Raw genomic sequence first — 26,468 nt, 5'->3', positions numbered from 1 at the left:
AGGATCCTCCGTTTCGTCCTGCGACGACGTGAGCAGCGACTCGGACGACCTGGACGAGGACGACGAGGATGATCAGAGCATCGACAGCGGCGACTCAGACTCGGAGAAGGACGGCCGCTTCAAGATGAAGGTGTGTTTTGTTGTTCATCGGATTATTGTATAATATTGTATTGTATAATATCCGGATATCCTAAAGTAAGTTAGTATTCAAATACTTTTTTAGAATACTTATGAGCGTAGTTTAATAAAAAAAAATAGTTTTTAATGAAAAACCGTTGCGTCGCGTTGTGAATTCTAATAGTTGTGATGTTAGAACTGATGAAAACCATCAAAAAAGGTAGGTGGCCCTGCGTTCTGCTGCGAGTCTCCTTTCATTTCATTTGGCGATACAAGAAGTGTCCTGGCTAAGCAGCTCGTAACCTCCGTTCCTGCAGAGTCTTTTCTACGCCGGCCTGCTCGTAAATCGACTCCGTACTCCCCTCTCCCCTGAGCATGTTTATATGATCATTTTCCTGAATAAAAATGCGTAGGGCTAGTTGTGGCTTATAATTTTTTTTTACCAGTAGCCATGTAGCGTAATCAGCTATTTATGTTTGCATTGTGTGGTGGAGCAAGTTAATATGCATTATTTCTCTCTGTGTGTTTGTACACCTCTGGCCTATGGAATGGTAAATCTGGAATCACAAAGATGCATCTTAATAGCATTTACGAGTGTCTCCGTGTCAAACATTGTACTTTAACAAATAGGATAGGTTAGGTTTTCCTTCTTCATGCTAAAGAGCAGCTTGTGGCTCTGTGCTGTTGAATGTTAATCTGTGTTAAATGTCAAGGGCAGCAGTGTGGGTGTGTGGCGTGCTGGGGGTCACCGGTCCGCCTCCTCACCACCCGAGCTGACGTGACACCCCCCACCCTCCTCTCCTGCCCGCTCCTCTCTGCTTCCCCACCCTCACCCCCGTCTGCCTCCTCCTCGTCATCTCTCTCTCCCTCCCTCCCTCCTCATCTCTCCAGGGTCTGGCCCAGGGCACGTCTGAGGGGAAGCAGGATGTCCACCCTGAGAAGACCCCAGACAGCCAGAGCGGGCTGTCTAAGAAGCACCGGAGAGATGGCCCCTTCTCGCGCTGCCTGTCCTCCCAGGCCGGCCCTCTCCCCTCGGCCGCGGCCCAGGCGGCGGGGCCCCTCTTCCAGAGCCCCAGGAGCAGGGAGGCACAGCAGCAGCACACCAGCGTCATCCAGGCCACGGGGCTGGCTGTCATCAGCAGAGCCCTCCCTCTGTCCTCACACACACACAGAGAGAGCCCCTGTGTGCCCCCCCGGGCCTCCCCCAAGCACTCCTCCTCCTCTTCACCCAAACACAACTCAGTCTCTTCTTCCCCCAAGCCCCTCTCCCTCTGCACTTCACCCAAACCTCTGTCTGTTGCCTCCTCTCCCAAGCCTCCCTCCCTCTCGCCCTCTCCCAAACCGCCGACGCTCTCCCCCTCACACCAGCCCACCAGGTCCCGTACCTCCTCCCCCAAACCCCTGGCTTTGGCGGGGCGCAGCAGGGGCGGCAGCAAGGGCTACTCTGACGACATGATGTCACACATCAACAGCTTCAGAATACACCCGGTGGGTCTCAGTCCTTTCAGGACGCAAACCGATTTCAGTAGAAGACATTTAGCACGTTTTGTTTTTAGTTTCGGTTTATTTACTGAATGTGAAACGCCTGAACATTGAAATGTGACATTTTTTGACTAGAGTTTGTTACCAGCGTGAAGTCCATTCTCTTTCATCTTGTCTCCTAGTTGCTCATGAGAAGTTGAGCAATGAGAATTACGACAACGGTTATTTGTCGGACATTTTAAAAGGTCTCCGGGTTTCCTCACAATGGAAAATGAAACATCTAAGTACTATTATCAGCATGTTGATATGGTTTCATGCTGGGCTGTTGGCCACACGACTGAAAGTGACAATGCATTTAGCTTTATTGGAAATACTTCACTGAAGCTGACAAGCAATTAACTGGCTAATGGTTTAGGATGCTTGTTGTTATCGAGAGAGAGAAATCTGCTTCTGTTAAAGGATTCAATTATTCCTGTTATTATGAACAGTGGTTATGTGTGTCAATCCATAGCTAGACCTTTTTGAGCAGCCTTTTAATAACAAGATGCCTTTTGTCAAGACAAGCCCTAGATAGTCACGGTGTGACAGTTCAGCCTGCAAATCTGCCCAGAGCAGGAGAATGAGCAAATGTTCTGCATTTTCAATTCTTCATAAAGCTTCTGGCATTGACTTGTTTTTTTATAAACCTCACGCGGAGCAACCTTATTTTTCATTGTCTCTCTGACTGAACACGATACAAGAGCACTAGGATATTACTTCCCCCATTCACAGTCCGTATTAATGAAGGTGAGTGACAGCTTGTATAATTACTTCCATTTTCTTTCTGTCTCCCGGATTCGTTTAGCCCTTCCTCTCCCAGGAGCACTTCAAACAGGCCTTCCCTCTGTCGCTGAAGAAGCAGGACTCGTTCAAGAACCAGAGGAAGATGGCCCCCTCCTCCTCTTCCTCCTCCTCCTCCTCCTCCTCCTTACCTCCCCCCAGGCTGTCTCCAGAGACCCTGGCCAGTCACAAACTGACGTCCTCACTTCACGCCAGCCACTCCAACCTGTTCCTGGCCAACCCTCTGCTGATCCACCACCACCAGCAGCCCCCCAACGGTGTGATCCACAGCTCGGTCCAGGAGGCCCCCCTGGCCCTCATCACCAGGCCCCGCGGCCAGAGCTCCAGGCCCCCCAGCAGGCCCCTGCTGGCCGCCACCAGCCCCCACTTCTCCATGCCCATCAACCTGAGCACCGGGACCAAGGAGGCATCGGCGGGTTCTGTGTCCCAGGCCTCCACCTCACCCGGCCTGGCCCACAGGCCCAGGAAGAACAAGACCCCCAAGGCTCTCCACGCCAGGAAGCCCCTCCTCCACGCCCCCCTGGCCCCCTCCCTCCACGCCCCCCTGGCCACCTCCCTGGTGGAGCTGGTCAGGGGCACCGAGTCTGACATCCCCAGCAGCAAGGACTCGGACGACTCCTTAGGGGACGAGGACGAAGATGAGGATGATGAGGATGACTCGGACGACAGTCTGTCGGGTTAGTCAGCTCCTCTGTTTAAGAAAAGGGCAATAAAGACCTTCTTTTTTTTTTGCTGATTGGCTGTAACTTTAAACGCTTCGTTGCCTCTTCAGATAGGAGTCGTTCTGGAGGGTTCTAGCAGAGAGGCCTGTGATTATCAGTTTATGCGTGGCTGGGCGTGAGACGAATCCTAATTGGGATGTGATGATTTATCAGCGGCCCCTCTCCCCTCTCTCCTCTCCCCCTCCCCTCTCCCCTAACCCCCTCCCCTCTCCCCTCTCCCCTAACCCCCACCCCCCTCTCCTGTCCCCCTCCCCTCTCCCCTAACCCCCTCCCCTCTCCCCTAACCCCCTCCCCTCTCCCCTAACCACCTCCCCTCTCCCCTAACCACCTCCCCTCTCCCCCTCCCCCCACAGAGTCTGACAGTAATCTGGAGAGCGACTCCGACGGCTCTGAAGACGAGTTGAAGGAGCGCGAGGCCCCAGACAGGAAACTCTCCAGAGCATCCGCCACCTCCTCCTCCTCCTTGCTCCTCAACGCCACCTCCTCCTCCTCGCTCCTCAACGCCTCCTCAGGCCTGTCGGCCAGCTGCTCCCCTCTCAACCTCCAGGTGGCCAGGCCCCTCAGCTTGGCCCCTCCCACCACGGTGACCAGCGCTGGGGGCGCCCTGGCCTTCCACGCCCCCCCCTCCTCGTCCCACACTCTGACCACTCCACCAGGTACAGCACAGAAACCAGCCAACACCATGTTCAATCAAACATGACATCTGGTGATGGGGATCGGTATATCTTAGTGGTTAGAGCATTTGACTGCAGATGCACGTTCGAATTCCCCCGGTACGTCCCTTTAGATAAAAGCCTGTTTTATGGTTAGATCTGCGTTCCACCTCCAGTGTGTCAGTGACATCAGGCGTCATTCACCCGTCAAGGACCTGCCTTGCTGCGCTAAGGTCTGCGCTCTTTCTCTGAAGTGTTTGTTGGAAAGACAGACATCCAGCTTCCTCTTCTCTGAGCTTCGTCACAGAGTCCAAGGAGGAATCCAGGCCACTCAGAGTTCCAGTCAGGAATGACTGTCAGTAGTTCCTCTGGTTTAAACTGGTTGTGTTGCTTGTTTGATGAGTGTCTTCAAGCTTGTCTGGCTGTTGGTCCAGCTGATGGTTGACCTCTCACCAGCTGGATCTCAGGCCTGACGCCACATGACTCGTGCTGTAGTTTGCTTTTTGTTGTCCTGAACAGGAATTCCTGTAGCAGTGCTTCGTTTATATCCGCCGTAAAATAGCTCAGTACATTTTGTCTTAATTAATTAACTAACGCTAAATGGTTATCTTTGTATTTTATGTAATACAACACGGTGGTTAAAAGGAGTGGTTTTGTATGGTTTTGCTAAACCAAATGTTTGTGTAATGTGTGAAGGCTGTAGGAGAAGGGTGAGCGTAGCTACTGGAGCTGTGGAGGCACACTGGGCTGGGAGCCCTGGAGTCACTCCAGACCTAAATGATTCATCTCTCTTCCTGCCAGGGTCAGGGAAGAGGAGGAGGGTGACAGACGAGAGAGAGCTGCGATTACCTCTGGAGTTTGGGTAAGATACTCAACATGCGCACACACACACACACACACACACACACACACACACACACACACACACACACACACACACACAAGGAAGCCTCTGTCTGTGGTGGTTCTATAGTGGTAGTGGAACTCCTATGTGTGGTTGCTGTCTTTGTGGTGTTACAGTATATGTCCTTGTCAGGAGATTACAGTAAACATCCCAGTATCCCTCCCTCCCTCCCTGCCTCCCCTTAAAGGGTGTATCCTATGCCCAGGCATGACACAGGCCACAGCAGACAGGAAATGAGGCGCTGCACTCAGTAAGAAGGGGTTACATTTAGTCATTTAGCAGGGTTAACCACATCCAGCCTCAGTGACACAGACACACAGCATTAGCAGCTCCCCCTCCCAGCCCTCCGCTACCACTACCTCCAACACCAACCACACACACACACACCCCTCCAGATCTGGATGTCTTTCATCTGCCTGTGCGGATGTTTTTCATCAGCCGGTTCACAGGGGAAAGAGAGGCGACAAGCCCCAGCCTGTATATCCTCCTGCTGCCCTGCCTCAGACCCCAGACCTGGTCTCTCTCCAGGGGACAGCTTCCCCCTGCTGCCCTGCCTCAGACTCCAGACCTGGTCTCTCTCCAGGGGACAGCTTCCACCTGCTGCCCTGCCTCAGACCCCAGACCTGGTCTCTCTCCAGGGGACAGCTTCCCCCTGCTGCCCTGCCTCAGACCCCAGACCTGGTCTCTCTCCAGGGGACAGCTTCCCCCTGCTGCCCTGCCTCAGACCCCAGACCTGGTCTCTCTCCAGGGGACAGCTTCCCCCTGTTCCACAGCTCCTCCAGGAGTGCTTGCTGACTGGGTGGAGCTACAGGACAGCAGAGTCCAGAGGGTCAGGTTCCACATGAGGCCACAAGGAGCAGAGGAACACGCAGAGCGAGCTGCGCTCTGTTCTGTCTGACTGCTGTAGTACCGCACACAGCCCCCAGTTGGCACACACACAGCAGGTAGTGTGTTAGCGTGTTGAGCTGAAGGCGAGGAAACTGAGGTGGTGTGATGTCGAGGGCAGAGTTGACCCTGTGATCCCCGCGCCGCTCTCCGCAGGTGGCAGAGAGAGACCCGCATCAGGAGCGTGGCGGGGCGTCTCCAGGGCGAGGTGGCCTACTACGCCCCCTGTGGGAAGAAGCTGCGTCAGTACCCCGACGTCATGAAGGTACACTGTCCACCCTGTCCACCCTGTTCACACTGTTCACCCTGTCCACCCTGTCCACCCTGTCCACCCTGTCCACACTGTCCACCCTGTCCACACTGTCCACCCTGTCCACACTGTTCACCCTGTCCACCCTGTTCACCCTGTCCACCCTGTCCACACTGTCCACACTGTCCACCCTGTCCACCCTGTCCACACTGTTCACCCTGTCCACCCTGTCCACACTGTTCACCCTGTCCACACTGTCCACCCTGTCCACACTGTCCACCCTGTCCACCCTGTCCACACTGTCCACACTGTCCACCCTGTTCACACTGTCCACACTGTTCACCCTGTCCACCCTGTCCACACTGTCCACCCTGTCCACCCTGTCCACCCTGTCCACCCTGTTCACACTGTTCACACTGTCCACCCTGTCCACCCTGTTCACACTGTCCACACTGTCCACCCTGTCCACCCTGTCCACCCTGTTCACCCTGTCCACACTGTCCACCCTGTCCACCCTGTCCACACTGTCCACACTGTCCACCCTGTCCACACTGTCCACCCTGTTCACCCTGTTCACACTGTTCACCCTGTTCACACTGTTCACACTGTCCACCCTGTCCACACTGTCCACCCTGTTCACCCTGTCCACACTGTCCACCCTGTCCACACTGTCCACCCTGTTCACCCTGTCCACACTGTCCACCCTGTCCACCCTGTCCACCCTGTTCACACTGTCCACACTGTCCACCCTGTCCACACTGTCCACCCTGTCCACACTGTCCACCCTGTTCACCCTGTCCACCCTGTTCACCCTGTTCACACTGTCCACCCTGTCCACCCTGTTCACACTGTCCACACTGTCCACCCTGTCCACCCTGTCCACCCTGTCCACCCTGTCCACACTGTCCACCCTGTCCACCCTGTCCACACTGTTCACCCTGTCCACCCTGTTCACCCTGTCCACCCTGTCCTCCCTGTCCACCCTGTTCACCCTGTCCACCCTGTTCACCCTGTCCACCCTGTTCTCCCTGTTCACCCTGTCCACCCTGTTCACACTGTCCACACTGTCCACCCTGTCCACACTGTCCACCCTGTCCACACTGTCCACCCTGTCCTCACTGTCCACCCTGTCCACCCTGTCCACACTGTCCACACTGTCCACACTGTCCACCCTGTCCACCCTGTTCACCCTGTTCACACTGTCCACACTGTCCACACTGTTCACCCTGTCCACCCTGTCCACCCTGTCCTCCCTGTCCACCCTGTCCACCCTGTCCACACTGTCCACACTGTTCACCCTGTCCACCCTGTCCACACTGTCCACCCTGTTCACCCTGTCCACACTGTTCACCCTGTCCACCCTGTTCACCCTGTCCACCCTGTCCTCCCTGTTCACCCTGTCCACCCTGTCCTCCCTGTCCACCCTGTTCACACTGTCCACCCTGTCCACACTGTCCACCCTGTCCACCCTGTCCACCCTGTCCACACTGGCCACCCTGTCCACACTGTCCACCCTGTTCACCCTGTCCACACTGTCCACCCTGTCCACACTGTCCACCCTGTCCACACTGTCCACCCTGTTCACCCTGTCCACCCTGTTCACCCTGTCCACCCTGTCCTCCCTGTCCACACTGTCCACCCTGTCCACACTGTCCACCCTGTCCACCCTGTCCACACTGTCCACACTGTCCACCCTGTCCACCCTGTTCACACTGTCCACCCTGTCCACCCTGTCCACCCTGTCCACCCTGTCCACACTGTCCACCCTGTCCACCCTGTCCACCCTGTTCACACTGTTCACACTGTCCACCCTGCTCACACTCACTATTCATTTAGCAGATGCTCTCATCCAAAGCAGTACACAAATATGCATCTTACGTTAATAGAAAATTACGTAATGTAGTATAATATTTATATACCTGAGAGTATATAACGATGGCTTTGCTGTTTATGTTGGTCAAGAAAACGTCTATATTGTTGTCTCACTGCATATTTTCTCTCTCTTCTATAGTATATATCCAGAAATGGAATAGCTGACATCACACGTGATAATTTTAGCTTCAGTACAAAAATAAAAGTTGGTGACTTCTATGAAGCCAGAGAAGGACCTCAGGTGAATACGACTCCTCTACATCTAAAGATCGTTGATTTCTTAAGTTAAGCTAAGGCAGGGCCTTGCGTAGCCTCAAACACAGCAGATTTTTGAACAAGAATATTTTGAAAATATTTGTTCAAATATATAGAAAATATATTTTCTTCTAGTCTTTTCTGTACCCTTCAATGGCCTCAGTAGTGCCCCAGACGAGGTGACCTCCCTGCTCCCTTCTCCCAGGGTTTACAGTGGAGCCTGCTGACAGAGGAGGAGATCGTTCCTCGCATCATAGCGATGGACGGGAGGCGAGGCCGCCAGCCCAACCCCGACCTCCCGGGGGCGGTGGAGAGCCCCCCGGCCCGGCGCCGGAAGGGACGCTCCCTGAACGCCGGCGAGGACTTCCCAGGCGCCTCCGATGCCAAACTTCTACGCAAACTGGAAGCTCAAGGTGAGTTCCCCGCCTCTCAGCCACCAGCAAAGACGCTTTATCTGTAACTCACCTGACCTCTGACCTGACCTCTGACCTGTCCTCTGACCTGTCCTCGCCCTGGTCGCAGAGATCGCACGACAGGCAGCTCAGATCAAGATGATGAGGAAGCTGGAGAAGCAGGCTCTGGCACGGGCAGCGAAGGAGGCCCGCCGGCAGCAGGGTACGCAGTAGCAGGCTCTGATCGGGAAACTTCTGGGAACAATGATGTGTTCTTATCTGGTGGAGCCATGCCAGCACAACACTGATGTTTCTCTTGATGTGTTCCTCTCAGCTGTCATGGCCGCGGAGGACAGGAGGAAACGGAAGGAGCAGATGAAGATTCTGAAGCAGCAGGTAGATGTTTTTCTTTCTACGCTTCCTGTGGTTAGACCGCTTCAAACACACAGCAGATCTTCACACACACACACACACACACACACACAGCAGCATACTCTCATGGTACTGTACGTGTGTGAACTGCACACACCCTTTTATGCCCAAGCATAAAACGCTAAACGATTAAAACGAGATAGAAAGTGTAAAGGCAGTCCAGGCCCTAACCTTCCCGATGCTACAGTATGCTCATCTTCATCTGCATGGAGGGTTTCTCCCAGGTCCCCTTACCCCGCCCGCTAACATGCATGTCTGGAGACTTAATTCATCTGATCTCTCTTCCATCCTTTTACCAGGAGAAGATCAAGCGCATTCAGCAAATTCGAATGGAGAAAGAACTCCGTGCACAGCAGATTCTCGAGGTTGGTCCAAAAGAGTTATTGCAGAAACATTCCAAAACACTTCCTTTTTGCTGTTGGTAGGAATTTTTAAATCAACCAAAGGCTATTCGTAAGTTATATGGTTGCACTTTTAGTAATGTCTTGTGACTACATGTGACTAATGCTTAATTGGTTTTTGGCACACACAAAAAAAACTGTTGAATATGAAAATCTCTTCAGACCGTAGTGGAGTTTTCCTCTCAGTATTATCTCAGACAATGGCTGCCTGAGAGTTTAGCGTGAGTAGGTGAAGCGGCTGTGTTCCATGCACTCACTAATAGAAGCTGGGAAGGATTTTAGCGTTTCTAAATCAAATTTCAGTTGACACGCTTGGCAAGCTGCTCCTAACAGGATTTCACCAGGCTCGTAATTACAGATTGAAATTTTCCTTAATTTATTCGGACTGGCTGTTGGTATTTCTGAAGCGTTACAACTATTTTGTCTTCTTTGCCTTAATGGGAGGAAATAATTATCTCATCGCACGATATTGCAATATGTTCTGCTTTACACGACCAGAGAGACCTTGGAACAGTGTTTGTGCCTGTTGGACATTCCACATTCAGAACATTCTTTCACTGTTCTCTATCAAACAGTCCTCTTTCCTCAAACAGTAAAAACATGGAATTCTATTTGGAAAGTCCAGTGGTGAACATTGCTAGTTTTAACCCACTAACGCTCAAACCAGGTATTACTGTGTTGTGCAGTATGTGCTGTTGGATGAGATGTAAAACCAATGTGTCACATGGTTCTGTTGCATGACCTGTAGACCTGTTTTACACAGGCTAAAAGGAAAAGGAAGGAAGAAGCAGCCAATGCCAAAATATTGGAGGCTGAGAAACGAACCAAGGTTAGTTTAGATGTGCTACAACCACCACGGTCCCCCCCCCCTCCCGCTTGCTTCTCAAGTCATACTTACCTGTAGTGACTGCCCTCCCACCACACCCCTGCCCTCCCCTGTGCCCCCCGACTCTCAGCCGCTCTCTGCCCCCTCATCGCCTCCTCAGCTGAATGCACGGTAGCTCTGCTAGCTTCAGGGGACTGTTTCTCAGTGCTGGGGAGAATTTACTTGGCACTCAGAGCAGAACCTTTTCCATGTTAATCAGCGTCACAATGGACGGTGCATTCTCCTGTCCCCTGCCTGCCTCACGCCTCCAGAAAACCAGCAGGCCATTTCCATCCTCACGTCCAGCTGTACCCTGGCCAGGCGCCACTGTGTACCTGCCACTCATGTTAAAGAGGGGCTCAAACTGTTCTGTGAACACACGTGCAGGGAAAAGCCCATCTGTTTGTGTGAACATTTCGTGTGGTTGAATTGCAATGTGTGTTGTTTTTTTGTGTGTGTGTGTTTTCCCCCCTAACGGAGCTGATTTCTTTTTCAGGATAAGGAGATGCGCAGACAGCAGGCGGTTTTATTAAAGCACCAGGTAGGCATCTCTTTCGAGCACCACTCAGGGACCAAATGCTATTATTTTTCCCTTTTCAATTTATACTTGAAACTTTTTGGAGAAGGGCTCTGTTCGACTTGTTATTTTACTCCAATTATTGTCAGTCAGATTCTCTCGGGTACATGTTTTGGTTCTTCTGGTGTATAAATGTTGGGCTTGGAGGGGAGAGGCAGGGTTGGGGCGGGTTCTCACAAGCTTGGCTTTCTTGACCCTATTGTGTTTTCTGTCCCATAATACTTTGCCAACTCTTTCTCCCAGGAGTTGGAGAGGCATAGACTAGATATGGTATGGGTATGTTTGTTTTTGTACATCTAACACCGCATTGTGAACTGGTCATGATATGGTTGTCATAGAAATGCATAAAGTGTAGCACTGGCTGCAGTCATACTACATTCTACTGCATGGCTTTTTTTTCCTCCAGCAAAGTGCATTGTTACGTCTGCTCTATATGTCGTGCAGAGAAAGCTAAAGGATGTGTAGATTAGAACAGTAGTGCGCTACACAATCTCAACTCTCTGAGATGACCACGACCAGTAGGGACCAATGCACTGTCATCGTTCTGAAGAACGCCTCACAGCCATCACCTCTGTTTGTGACTGGATGCAGGTGCTTGATGTCCCGTTGTGGGTGTGTGTGTGTGTCGTGGGTGTGGGTGTGTGTGTCGTGGGTGTGTGTGTGTGTCTTGGGTGTGTTGTGGGTGTGTTTGTCGTGGGTGTGTGTTGTAGGTGTGTCGTATCGTTTGTGGACTGTTTCATCTCATAGTTGGTCTCAGTTGAAACCACCAAATATCAGGAGGCTGGACTCTCGTTCCTGATGTGTGTTTGGTGTTTGTCCATATTTACAATAAGATGTGTTGACTTTCACATGGGTCTTACTCACATTAGACTAAACTAAATGCAGACAGTTACAGTGTTTATTATAATAAACCCACACATCTAGCCTGTAAGATGAACCACTCCAAACCAGATCATTCTTATACAGAGTATATACAACATGTAAGGAGACACACTACTTGGACTGCTTTGGTCATGCTACATCTCCAGACGTTTGTTTGATTTGAGCAGCTTGATGACGGACGCTGGTAACTTTCAGCATGGTCACTTCAGTCTTAGCAGATCCTTGCAGCAGCAGTAGATTCTCTGGCCGTTCAGCAGCTTCTAGTGTGCTTACTGCCAGTGTTTCCAGACGCATAACTTCAAGCTAATGCTTCATATTCGACTCTAATAACCGTCGCTCAGCTTCGCCCTCAAACCCTTCTGCTTTTGTCGGTTGTCATTTGAGTCACCTTCTCTGACCCCCTCAGCTGTAACGCTCAGTGTCCATACATGTACCATTACTTGTTGTGGTCTACACTTTACTACTCTGTGTTGTACAGTGCAGTGTACCTGTACCTGTGTGTCCCCTCTGGCGAGGCGTGTGACTGTGTGTTTTGTGGCCTGTCAGGAGCGGGAGAGACGGCGACAGCACATGATGCTGATCAAAGCCATGGACGCTCGTAAGAAGGCAGAGGTATATGATTCAAGACCAGCCTGTTCCCTCCATGACACCCTCACACACAGGCCATTCCTCTCCTCATCCTCCTCTTCTCCTCTCCTCCTCTCCTCATCCTCCTCTCTCCCTCTCTTTGTCTTCCTCTCCTCATCCTCCTCTTCTCCTCTCCTCCTCTCCTCATCCTCCTCTCTCCCTCTCCTCTTCTCCTCATCCTCCTCTCTCCCTCTCTGTCTTCCTCTCCTCATCCTCCTCTTCTCCTCTCTTCTCCTCATCTTCCTCTCTCCCTCTCTTTGTCTTCCTCTCCTCATCCTCCTCTTCTCCTCTCCTCCTCTCCTCATCCTCCTCTCTCCCTCTCCTCTTCTCCTCATCCTCCTCTCTCCCTCTCCTCTTCTCCTCATCCTCCTCTCTCCCTCTCCTCTTCTCCTCATCTTCCTCTCTCCCTCTCTTTGTCTTCCTCTCCTCATCCTCCTCTTCTCCTCTCCTCTTCTCCTCATCCTCCTCTCTCCCTCTCTTTGTCTTCCTCTCCTCATCCTCCTCTTCTCCTCTCCTCTTCTCCTCATCCTCCTCTCTCCCTCTCTTTGTCTTCCTCTCCTCATCCTCCTCTTCTCCTCTCCTCTTCTCCTCATCTTCCTCTCTCCCTCTCTTTGTCTTCCTCTCCTCATCCTCCTCTTCTCCTCTCCTCTTCTCCTCATCTTCCTCTGTCCCTCTCTTTGTCTTCCTCTCCTCATCCTCCTCTTCTCCTCTCCTCTTCTCCTCATCTTCCTCTCTCCCTCTCTTTGTCTTCCTCTCCTTATCCTCCTCTTCTCCTCTCCTCTTCTCCTCATCTTCCTCTCTCCCTCTCTTTGTCTTCCTCTCCTCATCCTCCTCTTCTCCTCTCCTCTTCTCCTCATCCTCCTCTCTCCCTCTCTTTGTCTTCCTCTCCTCATCCTCCTCTTCTCCTCTCCTCTTCTCCTCATCCTCCTCTCTCCCTCTCTGTCTTCCTCTCCTCATCCTCCTCTTCTCCTCTCCTCTTCTCCTCATCTTCCTCTCTCCCTCTCTTTGTCTTCCTCTCCTCATCCTCCTCTTCTCCTCTTCTCCTCATCCTCCTCTCTCCCTCTCTTTGTCTTCCTCTCCTCATCCTCCTCTTCTCCTCTCCTCTTCTCCTCCTTTCCTCCTCCTCTCTTCTTCTACTTCTCTGCTTCCAAACTATATGGAGTGTGAATAAAACCCAGAATTGAGCCCTAAGCAATTTTCTGTGAAAGTACTGCAATTTATAAGCATGGAAGAGTGTTGGGGCTGAATTGTAATGACATAATCCTTAACACGATTGTCTGCAACGGGGCCGATAGCACGCGCTGTTAACTTGTCTGTAATTTGGCCCAAGGAGAGGGAGCGCCTGAAGCAGGAGAAGAAAGATGAGAAACGCTTAAACAAGGAGAGGAAACTGGAGCTCAGGAGACTGGAACTGGAGATGGCCAAGGAGCTGAAGAAACCAAACGAAGACATGTGCTTAGCGGATCAGAAGGTATTCCCAGTCTGAGAAGGGAGGAGAGAGGTCACCAGTGGGTCAACACGCAGCTCTGGTGTTAAGAAAAGACGTTTGATCCACATTGTGTTTTACTGGATGTGTTGTCCTTCTTGGTTTGATTTGGTACATTTCAATCTGGGTTGACTATCTGGGTGAATGTGATGGGTTTTGTTTTGTTTTTACCAGTAAATATCTGTAAATGTACAGTGCTATCTGTAGTCCCATCTGAGTGTCTAAAACCATGTATGCATCCATGTACAGCTGTTGCTACTAGGCATGCCACTTCCTGAGGGAGTCTTCATGTGACATGATGGGGAGGTGCTCTCAGGGGTACTGCCACCTAGTGGCTGATGGTGTCCTAGCAGCAACCACATGCTCTCAGACACTTCCTCATTATTCCCCTCAGAGGAACTTGATTGGCTGTATTACCACTTCCAGGGGGTTCTTTATAGGTCACATGAACCCAGCTTTCTCTAAACCCCGCCCGTGTCCCACTCGTGTGCAGCAGCAGATTAAATCTTTTGCTCTAGTCAAATACAGCATTTTGACTCTCTTTTTACTGTCAGACATGTCTAGAAGGACAGACAGAGTTATTGATGTCTATCAGACTGCTCCACTCTGAGCCTCGTCTGTTAGAAATCAGCCCCATCAATCAATGCCTAATACTGCAATATTTGTGTCATAATATATATATATATATATGCAGTCGTGTATTGATGTATCATTCAGTTAGTGTAGTGTGCTGTTGTATAGAGTCTATATAACTCAGTCACTTCAGTGTAGCGTAGTGTATAACTCCTATTATGGGTTAAGGTTAGTTGTCTAACCATGTTGTCCCTGTGTGTCCAGCCGCTGCCAGAGTTGTCCCGGGTCTCGGGCCTGGTGCTCCCAGGCAGCACGTTCTCAGACTGCCTCATGGTGATCCAGTTCCTGCGCAGCTTCGGCAAGGTGCTGGGCCTGGACGTGAGCGCCCAGGTGCCCCCTCTGAGCGTGCTCCAGGAGGGGCTGCTCAACATCGGCCCCGCCGCCGCCCGCGTGCAGGACCTGCTGGTGCGCATGCTCTCCTCCGCCGTGTGTGACCCGGGACTGCCCCCCGGACACCGGGTGAGACGCACACACACACACACACAGAGCAAACACACACATAAAGAACATTCCCACAGATACAGACACACATTTTCCCAGTGCTCACATTCAATGCGTTGCCATGCAGCAGGGTGTAGGAGTCACCACTCTGATCCCAGGGCAGCAGTCACTGCAGCAAAGACAGGCTTGTCTCTGTACGACTGCATGCTGTTCTCCTCTCTCCCCAGTAATCAGAACACACAAGTGGGGTGTTATCAATATCTAGCGCTCTGTGGGGCTAAGTGAAGAGGCTTATCTGTTTGAGAGGGTATCGCTGTTTAGAGCGCTTAATGCAGCTTTCTACAGTTAAACCAGAAATTTTAATTCATCCCTAAAGCCATTTCTCCATGCTAATCTGCTTGGCTTAGTCACGCCTTTATGTGACTTTCCACGATTTTCCTCAAGGAACCCAGCTGACTGGCTCATATTATGAAGCCTTAAAGCACATTTAGGAAGATCTTCTGTAGAAACAGTGTTCTGCTCTCTGAATCAGCCCTGCCTGAATCAGCCCTGCCTGAATCAGCCCTGCCTGAATCAGCCCTGCCTGAATCAGCCCTGCCTCTTGTCCTCTCTGGAACTGAAGAAAGGCCTTTGTGCTGAGGACCTGTGAGCCCATCAATGCAGATCAAATTAGAAGGAATAAGGAAAATCACTGAAAACCTTATTATCTCACATCCCATAATAAGCCATGTAACAGTGTGCCCCCGTCACTAAGAACTCTGTTATTATCTCACATCCCATAATGAGTCTAACGGTTCCCCCCCCCCCCTCCCCAGACCAAGACGGCCCTGGGGGATCACCTGACTAACGTGGGCATCAACAGGGACAACGTGTCTGAGATCCTGCAGATCTTCATGGAGGCTCACTGTGACCAGCAGTCAGAGCTGCTGCCTCTGGCCTTCAGCCTGAAGACCAGGGCCTTCCAGGCCCACACGCCCGCCCAGAAGGCCTCCATCCTGGGCTTCCTGGTCAACGAGCTGTCCTGCAGCAAGAGCGTGGTCAGGTGCGAGTCACAGCCACACAGGAAACCATCACATTTACACAGGAAACCATCGCAGCCACACAGGAAAGCATCACAGCCACACAGGAAAGCATCACAGCCACACAGGAAACCATCACATTCACACAGGAAACCATCGCAGCCACACAAGAAACCATCACATTCACACAGGAAACCATCGCAGCCACACAAGAAACCATCACATTCACACAGGAAACCATCACATTCACACAGGAAACCATCACATTCACACAGGAAACCATCGCAGCCACACAAGAAACCATCACATTCACACAAGAAACCATCACATTCACACAGGAAACCATCACATTCACACAAGAAACCATCGCAGCCACACAAGAAACCATCACATTCACACAGGAAACCATCGCAGCCACACAAGAAACCATCACATTCACACAGGAAACCATCGCAGCCACACAAGAAACCATCACATTCACACAGGAAACCATCGCAGCCACACAAGAAACCATCACATTCACACAGGAAACCATCACAGTCACACAGGAAGCCATCACATTCACACAGGAAACCATCACAGTCACACAGGAAGCCATCACATTCACACAGGAAACCATCACAGTCACACAGGAAGCCATCACATTCACACAGGAAACCATCACAGTCACACAGGAAACCATCACAGTCACACAGGAAACCATCACATTCACACAGGAAACCATCGCAGTCACACAGGAAACCATCAGTCACACAGGAAACCATCGCAGCCACACAGTCTGTATGACTCTTTCCCACTGTTACCTGAGTTTCACCCAGCATCAAGTAACACAATTCAGTTCAACCAAATATCTTCCTCACACAGCGGCTGATGTGGGGATAATGGTCATCTTTGTTTAGCTAGAGTGAACACTGTTGTTTTATTCATCGGGCAATGCATTTTTTATGTAGCGTGACCAATATCAAAAGAAATTTGAGAGAAGTTGGGTGCCGACTGGACTGTTTCATTGAGTTACGTCAAACATGAGGCCATCTATTTTAAATGAGATGCACATGCAATGCTGTGAAACAGACCCCTGTGTTTACAGGTCTGTCACAGTGTCTGTGCTGCGTCTGTCACAGTGTCTGTGCTGCGTCTGTCACAGTGTCTGTGCTGTGTCTGTCACAGTGTCTGTGCTGCGTCTGTCACAGTGTCTGTGCTGCGTCTGTCACAGTGTCTGTGCTGCGTCTGTCACAGTGTCTGTGTTGTGTCTGTCACAGTGTCTGTGCTGCGTCTGTCACAGTGTCTGTGCTGTGTCTGTCACAGTGTCTGTGCTGTGTCTGTCACAGTGTCTGTGCTGCGTCTGTCACAGTGTCTGTGCTGCGTCTGTCACAGTGTCTGTGCTGCGTCTGTCACAGTGTCTGTGCTGCGTCTGTCACAGTGTCTGTGCTGCGTCTGTCACAGTGTCTGTGTTGCCCCCTCTCAGTACAGACACTGTGACAGACTTTCATCCTCTAGATCTTCACAATTATGCCATATTTGCATTTTTTTAAGTGTTTCACTGCAACATACTGATCCCTTTGCTTCTTTTGCAGTGAGATTGACAAAAACATTGACCACATGACCAATCTGAGAAAGGACAAGTGGTTCCTCGAAGGAAATCTACGCAAGTAAGGACCTGCAGTGTCTCATCAAAATATCATCAGAAAGATCAAATCATAGTGAGTCCTCAAATAACTCCTCTTGCCTCCCCCCCAGACTGAGAGTCGTCCACGCCAAGAAGACAGGGAAACGCGACAGCAGCGTGGGGGGGGAGGAGGGTCCGGGCCTGGGCACCCCCACCCCCGGACGCAAGCGCAAGAGGAAAGCTGCTGACAGTGAGGAGGAGGAGGAAGAAGACGAGGACAGCGAGGAGCAGGGCGACGAGGACGAGGAAGAGGAGGAGGAGGGCGGCGGCGGAAAGAGGGGGAAGAAGGTGGAGACCTGTGAGGAGGAGGTGAGGAGGAGGAGGAGGTGAGGGGGAGGAGGAGGAGGTGAGGGGGAGGAGGAGGAGGTAAGGAGGAGGAGGAGGTGAGGGGGAGGAGGAGGTGAGGGGGAGGAGGAGGTGAGGAGGAAGAGGAGGTGAGGGGGAGGAGGAGGTGGGGAGGAGGAGGTGAGGAGGAAGAGGAGGTGAGGGGGAGGAGGAGGTGAGGGGGAGGAGGAGGAGGAGGTGAGGGGAAGGAGGGGAGGAGGAGGTGGAGGAGGGGGTGGAGGAGGTGGAGGAGGATGAGGAGGAGGAGGTTAGGGAGATGAGGAGGAGGAGGAGGAGGTTAGGGAGATGAGGAGGAGGAGGAGGTTAGGGAGATGAGGAGATGGAGGAGGAGGTTAGGAGGAGGAGGTTAGGGAGATGAGGAGGAGGATGTGAGGTACATGAGGAGGAGGAGGTGAGGGAGATGAGGAGGTGAGGAGGAGAGGGAGATGAGGAGGAGGTGAGGAGGAGGAGGTGAGGGAGATGAGGAGGAAGAGGAGGTGAGGAGGAGGGGGTGAGGGAGATGAGGAGGAGGAGGTGGAGGAGGAGGGGGTGAGGGAGATGAGGAGATGAGGGAGATGATGAGGAGGAAGAGGTGAGGGACATGAGGAGGAGGTGAGGAGGAGGAGGTGAGGGAGAGGAGGAGGAGGTGGAGGAGGAGGGGGTGAGGGAGATGAGGAGGAGGTGAGGAGGGTGAGGTGAGGGTTGTGAGGAGGAGGAGGTGAGGAGGAGGAGGTGAGGAGGAGGAGGTTAGGGAGATGAGTGAAGAGGAGGTGAGGGAGATGAGGAGGAGGAGGTGAGGGACATGAAGAGGAGGTGAGGGAGATGAGGAGGAGGTGGTGAGGGAGGTGAGGAGGAGGAGGTGAGGGAGATGATGAGGAGGAAGAGGTGAGGGACATGAGGAGGAGGTGAGGAGGAGGAGGTGAGGGAGATGAGGAGGAGGTGGTGAGGAGGAGGAGGTGAGGGAGATGATGAGGAGGAAGAGGTGAGGGAGATGAGGAGGAGATGAGGAGGAGGTGAGGAGGAGGTGAGGAAGATGAGGAGGTGAGGAGGAGGAGGTGAGGGAGATGATGAGGAGGAAGAGGTGAGGGAGATGATGAGGAGGAAGAGGTGAGGGAGATGAGGGAGATGAGGAGGAGGAAGAGGTGAGGGAGATGATGAGGAGGAAGAGGTGAGGGAGATGAGGAGGAGGAAGAGGTGAGGGAGATGATGAGGAGGAAGAGGTGAGGGAGATGAAGAGGTGAGGGAGGTGAGGAGGAGGAGGTGAGGAGGAAGAGGTGAGGGAGATGATGAGGAGGAAGAGGTAAGGGAGATGATGAGGAGGAAGAGGTGAGGGAGATGAGGAGGAGGAGGTGAGGGAGATGAGTAAAGAGGATGTGAGGGAGATGAGTGAAGAGAAGGTGAGGGAGATGATGAGGAGGAAGAGGTGAGGGAGATGAGGAGGAGGAGGAGGTGAGGGAGATGAGTAAAGAGGATGTGAGGGAGATGAGTGAAGAGAAGGTGAGGGAGATGAGGAGGAGGAAATGAGGGAGGTAAGGAGGAGGAGGTGAGGGAGGTGAGGAGGAGGTGAGGGAGAGGAGGAGGTGAGGAGGAGGTGAGGGAGATGAGTGAAGAGAAGGTGAGGGAGATGAGGAGGAGGAAATGAGGGGAGGTGAGGAGGTGAGGAGGTGAGGGAGGTGAGGAGGAGGTGAGGGAGAGGAGGAGGAGGTGAGGAGGAGGTGAGGGAGATGAGTGAAGAGAAGGTGAGGGAGATGAGGAGGAGGAAATGAGGGAGGTGAGGAGGTGAGGGAGGTGAGGAGGAGGTGAGGGAGATGAGTAAAGAGGATGTGAGGGAGATGAAGAGGAGGAGGTGACGAGTGCCGGCGTCTCCAGGCAGGAGACGAACGACGGCAGAGGCGATTGTTTGTGGTGTGTGAATGTCAGCCTGCTCTCTGACACCCTGCTGACTCCCTCTCTCCTCCCTCCAGGACGACGGCGACCAGACGGCCAGCGTGGAGGAGCTGGAGAAACAGTTAGAGAAGCTGACCAGGGTGAGGAGATGGCAGGTGATCCCACTGCAGCTCAGACCCCCCCCCCCAGGCGCTGACCCTCTGACCCTCTCTGTGCTTGTCTCCCTGCAGCAGCAGAGCCAGATCCGGAGGAAGCTGTTTGAGTCGTCCCACTCCCTGCGCTCCATGATGTTTGGCCAGGACCGCTACAAGAGGCGCTACTGGGTTCTGCCCCAGTGTGGGGGAATCTTTGTGGAGGGCATGGACAGTGGAGAAGGTCAATACTTTTCTATGTAACTAATGTATAGCTATATATTCTGTACAATATGTATATACCTAGGTATGTGTTCTAATTCATAATGTCCTATAAATGGGTTTGAAAAAAACATTTTTTCATACAAACATACATATGTCTTATGTTAGTTGTGAATTTACACAAAGTCAGTGTTCAGAACAGTTAATTTTAATTAATTAATTAAATTTTAATCTAATTAATTACATTTTTATATTTTTTTATTTGCATTTATACAATGATTAAAACAAAATAAAGATACAAATTAGTCAATATTATACATTAATCAAACTAAACTAAATTTTCCAAGATAAACAAATGAAATAAGTCGAAATTTTACCATAAATTATCTATATGAATTAAGTTAATTACACGTGTGAAACAAAAGTGAAAACAAAAGAGAATCGTTGAAATTTTACCAGAAAATACAAAATGAAACTCATTTTATATCATTGAACATAATAAATACGTGATCGATACCAAATATATTTAACAAATTGCAAAAGAAATTAGTCAAAATGATGCATAGAAGTGTTTACATGTATATCAGGTTGTCAAATATCCAAGACAAAGAAAAACAGAAAACCAGTTGTACAGATAGTTTGTTGTTTGGAGGGTGTTTATATGAGGATACTGTGTGTGTGTGTGTTGTTCAGGCCCAGAGGAGCTGGAGAAGGAGAGGCAGAGGAGCAGGAAGGAGGTGCAGGTGAAGGAGGAGCAGCTGGAGGAGTTGGAGGAGAAGCCTGGAGCCTGTAGTCTGGAGCTGGGCTCCCCCAGAGACACAGCCACCCCAGAGAACCAGCCGGACAAGGACTCCCTCAACCTGTTCCTCCAGAAGCCAGGCTCCTTCTCCAAGCTCAGCCAGCTCCTGGAGGTGGCCAAGATGTCCCCGGACTCTGACAGCCACTCCCACAGCCACGGCAGCAGTCCTGCCAAACCCTCCACCTCTGTGTCCTCCCCAGTCCACGCCAGCGCTCAGACCACACTACCCAGCAGCCCCTCCGCCTCCGCCTCCTCCCTGCCGGGCGCGGAGGCCAGGCTGGAGCCAGGCTCCCTCCACGGCGCCCCCTACCTCAGCCCGGGGAGGCAGCCCGCCAGCCCCCAGCAGCCTCTGCTGCCCAGCGACCAGCTGCTCCGGGTGCTGACGGAGAAGAGTGGACACTGGTTCAGCCTGCTGCCGCGGTCGCCCTGCGACGGCTCCTCCGTCACCTCCCCTGGGTCCACCCCCTCGGCCCCGCCCTCCTCCTCCCCCCCACAGCCCGCCACCCTGCCCAGGTCCCCTTCGGCGCTGTCCCCCACCCCCCAGGCCCCCTCTATAGCAGCCAGCCCCGGGAACCCCACGGCTGCTATCAGCCCTTTCGGGTTCACCTCTCTTCAGGTAAGTGGGTTCTCTCTCCACAGATTTGTGGAGATCACTGAATACTCATAATCTGTCGGCAAATTAGACTTGTGAAGGCATGTCTTATAGTCAGTTTTTGGGGGGCTGGTTGTTGAGTGGCTGGTTGTTGAGTGGCAGGTTGTTGAGTGGCAGGTTGTTGAGTGGCTGGTTGTTGTGTGGCTGGTTGTTGTGTGGCTGGTTGTTGTGTGGCTGGTTGTTGTGTGGCTGGTTGTTGAGTGGCTGGTTGTTGAGTGGCTGGTTGTTGTGTGGCTGGTTGTTGAGTGGCTGGTTTTGAGTGGCTGGTTGTTGTGTGGCTGGTTGTTGAGTGGCTGGTTGTTGACGGTGCTGTGTGGCTGTTCTCCTCCAGCAGTTGAAGTCTGGCCTTCTGATGGGGCTGCCGTTCTGCGGCTGGCCCAGCGGGGTGATGAGTCCTGGGCTGGCCTTCCCTGGCAGCCCCCTGAACCCCCTCCTGGGCGCCGCAGCCTACCAGCCCGGGGAGGGGGGACAGGGCAACCCCTTCCTGGCCCCCAGCATCTCCACCAGCAAGAGCGAGTCCCCAGGGCCCCTGGGAGAGAAGCCCCCCTCAGCCCCGTCTCCCGCGGTGGAGCTGGCCAGGAACCAGGACCACGCCAGCCCCCTGCCCATCCCAGAGGGTAGGCACGACGCCCGCCACGGGAGACACACCCAGACACTCACACAACGAGAGAGATCCTCGATGCTGTCACCCAATGTGTTGATGATGAACGTTGTAACACTGTGTTCGTGTGTGTGTGTGTGTGTGCAGAGATGCTGTGTGGCTGGTGGAGGGTGTCCGACCTGGAGGAGCTGCGGGGCCTGGTGAAGGCTCTTCACAGCCGGGGCGTCAGAGAGAAGGCCCTGCAGAAACAGATCCAGAAGCATATGGAGCACATGGCCCAGGCCTGCGCCAGGAACAGAGATGGTGGGGCTCTCCTCTCTCCTCCTCTTCTCCTCTCTTCTCCTCTCTTCTCCTCTCTTTCAAGCTGTCCACATAACAGGATTGGCTCAGAGAACACCAGCATATTGCCTGAGTCACTGACCTTTGATGCCTTGGTACACGACCTGTGTTCCCAGGCTCTTGCCAGCACGAAATGTCAACACATTGAAAGATGTTAATGAATCATTGTGAGGTTGTATGTCAGTCAGAGTTCATTTGGGGTGTAAAAACAGCTTAGATTAAAGACAAGTGATTGAATGATTCAGTGTGACAACGCTGAATATGCACTGTCTCTGTTGCCAATTAACTTAATACGAGGAAACTCTGGACTTGCTAATCTCTGTTCAAGTAAATAACTATGTAACTCCACAGTTAAGAGACTTTGCATTTCATAATGTGGTCAGCATAATTCCCTAACTGGTGTAAACCTAGCGGTGTAAACATATTCGAGGGTTTCAGCATTGTGATCACTTGGTTGTGTGTGCGTGTAGTGTGTGTGATAGACGAGAGGGATCTGGACCAGAAGGAGGTGAACGTGGAGACTGTGGAGAGCTGGTGTGTGGAGGAGCAGGCCATGGAGGTGGACATCTCCGCCCTGCAGCAGGTGGAGGAGATGGAGAGGAAGGTGACCTCCGCCAGCCTGCAGGTCAAGGTACGGGCCCAGACCCCCTCCTCCATCAGCCCCCTGCAGGATACAGTGTATCACACTTGACAACTCTACTTTCCACCTTTTAGTTTATTTCTACATGCATGAGCTGTCCCTTTTAATGGTCTCTCCAAATAAACTGGCTTGAAAATAGAAATACTCTTTGAAGGATTATTGTTAAGAGATTGTGTGTCCTCCATCTCCCTCCCTCCCTCCCTCCCTCTATCCCCCCCTCCCCAGGGCTGGATGTACCCTGAGCCCCAGTCAGAGCGGGAGGATCTGGTCTACCATGAACACAAGCCCTGGTCCTGTCCTGGTCCTGGTCTGGGTCCCGAGGCCCGCCAGGAGCAGGGAGAGCTGGGAGGCCGGGCACGGCGGCCCAACAACCCCCTAGATATAGCTGCTGCCAGGCTGGCAGAACTGGAGAGGAACATAGAGCGAAGGTACCTGAAGAGCCCCTTAAGCACCACCATTCAGATCCGTGTGGATCATGTGGGCACGGTCACTGTGCCCGCGCCCGCACCATCCAGTAGTGGTGATGGTGAAGGGTAGGTCATCCTCACTCATCCTAGACCGTCTCAATGCTGCGCTCTGCTTCACTGGGGCTGGCCTTGTTGTCGTCTTACCCGATCTTCATCCTCCTCCTCATCCCCACTCTGTCTCTCTCTGCCTACTCTTTCTCTCCATCCGACCATTCATACATCTACATACACCCATCCTTCCATCCCTCCTCCTTCCATCCATCCATGTGTCTGTCCAGTCATCCATCCTTGCTGTGTGTGCAATGTGTGTGTGTGTGTGCTCTGTGTGTGTGTGTGCTCTGTGTGTGTGTGTGTGTGCTCTGTGTGTGTGTGTGTGTGTGTGCTCTGTGTGTGTGTGTGTGCTCTGTGTGTGTGTGTGTGTGTGTGTGTGTGTGTGTGTGTGTGTGCTGGGTGTCCACTGAGCAGGCTGTGTCAGTGTCCTGCGGGGCTGGTCTGTCCTGCTCTGCATGGTGCATCACTGCTCCACCGCCATGACGTGTCACCCTGTCGCTGGAGACTGTACCGTGCTGCAGCCTCTGCCCCTGTGTCCCACCCCACCCACCCCTCTCCCCGCCCCCCGCGTTCCTGTGCTCTGCTCCGTGGTGACTGGTGGGCTTGGGGTGTCATGGCCGCTGTTCTCCGCTGTGTTGTGAGCGACGGTGTGTGTCCTGTGGTGTGTCTGCTCAGGGGCGAGGAGGAGCTGGCCCCGGGCATGAAGACGTGGCGCCGGGCGCTGAGCGAGGTGAGCAGCGCCGCCCAGCTGGCTCTCTGTCTCCAGCAGCTGCACCGCTCCATCGCCTGGGAGAGGTCCATCATGAAGGTGGTGAGTGTCCCTGGAGGCTCCCCAGCACCTTCTAATCACACCTTCAACTACAGAACAGGAAACAGTAGTACAACTACAGTCAAACGACACCATTGGACTGTTGCACTTTTGGACAGGGTAGAGAACATCAATATTTAACTCCAGGTCTATCTTCAGCTTTCTAGAACCTCTCTAGAACAGCTCTCAGCTGTGTGGAGTACAGCAGCACATTTGTCTGAGGTGTGTTCTCTCTGAGAGAGCCCTGTTTTATCCTCTACTGTGGTGTGTTTGCAGTACTGCCAAATGTGTCGCAAAGGGGATAATGAGGAGCTGCTGTTGCTGTGTGACGGCTGTGACAAAGGCTGTCACACATACTGCCATAAACCTAAGATCACCACCATACCTTCCGGTGACTGGTTCTGTCCTGCTTGCATAGCGAAGGTACATTAACTTCTGCCTTCAGTTAACACGCAACACAGTCTTACTCAAAGTCGAGCCCTGATTTGATACCTCCATGTTTAATATGAAACATATATATATATATATGTGTGTGTAAGTAACCCAACAGTACAGTGTAATACACCCTAGCTAACTCTGCTGAGAGACTCACCTTTTCCAGGGGTTCACCCTGCCTGGGCAGAAATAACGCTGAGTGGATACCATAAGAAAACGTCCAAAGAAATCAGTGCACAATGACCTGGGTGAGTGTGAGATGCCTCTTCTCAGCGTACCACCTGTCTCTCAGGCGAGCGGCCAGTTCCCCAAGAGCAAGAAGCAGAAGAGCCGCGTAGCTGCTGGGGGAGGAGGAGGAGCAGGAGCAGGAGGAGGAGCAGGAGGAGGAGCAGGAGCGGTGAAGAGAGGAAGCAGCGAGGTGAAGCGGAGCAGGAAAACGTCCGTGGCGGGGGAGGTGTCTGAGGACGAGGGGGCCAGTACCTGCTGCGGGGGCAGCGGCACGCCCAGGAAAGGGAGCAAGGAATCCAAGAAGAGGAGGGGGGAGAGCCCCCCCACCAACCCCCCCAGCCAGGACAGCCCGGCCTCCTGGGGGAAGAAAGCCAAAATGGCCAAAGACAACAACAACAGCAAGGACCTCAACTTGTGCAGGTTAGAGACCTCTCTATTGTAATATATCCTGTCCACAGATCACCTGTTTACTTCCTGTATGAAGAGGAATGTGGAGGTGACATTTTACATTTACATTTAGTTATTTAGCAGACACTCTTATCCAGAGCGACTTACAGTAAGTACAGGAACATTCCCCCGAGGCAAGTAGGGTGAAGTGCCTTGCCCGAGGACAAAACGTCATTTGGCACGGCCAGGAATCGAACCAACAACCTTCTGATTAATAGCCCGACTCCCTAACCGCTCAGCCATCTGACCCCGACATGTTTACTTCTTTTATAAACATGGATGTTGACATGTTTACTTCATGTATAAAGAGGGATGTTGACATGTTTACTTCCTGTATAAAGAGGGATGTTGACATGTTTACTTCCTGTATGAAAAGGAACGTGGAGGTGACATGTTTACTTCCTGTATAGAGGGGTGCTGACATGTTTACTTCCTGTATAGAGGGGTGCTGACATGTTTACTTCCTGTATAGAGGGGTGTTGACATGTTTACTTCCTGTATAGAGGGGTGTTGACATGTTGTGCTCTGCAGGGTGCTGCTGGCTGAGCTGGAGGGCCACCAGGATGCCTGGCCCTTCCTCATCCCCGTAAACCCCAAATCTGTCCCTGGATACAAGAAGGTGATCAGGAAACCCATGGATTTCTCCACCATCAGAGAGAAGCTGGTCAACAACCTGTATGTATCACTTTCATGGGTCATCTGTAGCTTTATCTGACTTATATTGTACTTTGGCAACTTCTGAATACTAATTCTGAAGGTTGTATAGTGTATTTCTGATTAGTTTTCTCTTCTTTATCTGAACTGCAGGTACCTGAACCTGGAGACGTTTATCATAGACGTCAACCTGGTTTTTGATAATTGTGAGAAGTTCAATGAAGACAACTCTGACATTGGAAGAGCGGGCCACAGCATGAGGAGGTTCTTTGAGAGGAGATGGCCTGAGCTGCTGAGGCAGATCATCTAGAGCACCTCAGAGCCTCCTCCCTTCCTCCATCTCTCTCTCCTCCCTCCTCCATCTCTCCTCCATCTCCCACTC

The 26,468-nt window shown here is 52.2% G+C and overlaps 1 protein-coding gene across 4 annotated transcripts; it reads left to right on the top strand.

Moving 5' to 3' along the window:
- Positions 1-52: 52 nt before the first annotated feature.
- On the top strand, positions 53-26,468 carry LOC136932631 (bromodomain adjacent to zinc finger domain protein 2B). Of its 4 annotated transcripts, none has more exons than XM_067227825.1 (31): positions 53-130; positions 1,009-1,605; positions 2,444-3,116; positions 3,515-3,817; positions 4,616-4,676; positions 5,760-5,868; positions 7,865-7,966; positions 8,186-8,393; positions 8,503-8,595; positions 8,707-8,768; positions 9,104-9,169; positions 10,567-10,611; positions 10,891-10,917; positions 12,076-12,141; positions 13,487-13,627; positions 14,480-14,734; positions 15,532-15,758; positions 17,310-17,384; positions 17,473-17,710; positions 19,690-19,752; positions 19,843-19,987; positions 20,659-21,380; positions 21,751-22,033; positions 22,165-22,320; positions 22,827-22,987; positions 23,222-23,529; positions 24,190-24,325; positions 24,599-24,745; positions 25,050-25,405; positions 25,964-26,107; positions 26,240-26,468. In XM_067227825.1, the coding sequence occupies exons 1-31, from the start codon at positions 125-127 to the stop codon at positions 26,394-26,396; spliced, it is 6,132 nt and encodes a 2,043-aa protein (XP_067083926.1). In that variant the 5' UTR covers positions 53-124; the 3' UTR covers positions 26,397-26,468. The 4 variants fall into 4 exon arrangements, with proteins under 4 accessions (XP_067083926.1, XP_067083917.1, XP_067083934.1 ...); XM_067227816.1 differs by having other exon boundaries at positions 21,748-22,033; XM_067227833.1 differs by lacking the exon at positions 10,891-10,917 and having other exon boundaries at positions 21,748-22,033.

The sequence above is a fragment of the Osmerus mordax genome, chromosome 2 (genome assembly GCF_038355195.1).
Source record: "Osmerus mordax isolate fOsmMor3 chromosome 2, fOsmMor3.pri, whole genome shotgun sequence".
In the NCBI taxonomy this organism is placed as follows: domain Eukaryota; kingdom Metazoa; phylum Chordata; class Actinopteri; order Osmeriformes; family Osmeridae; genus Osmerus; species Osmerus mordax.
The sequence above is the reverse complement of the archived record's forward strand: the minus strand, read 5'-3'. Positions and strand labels throughout refer to the sequence as shown.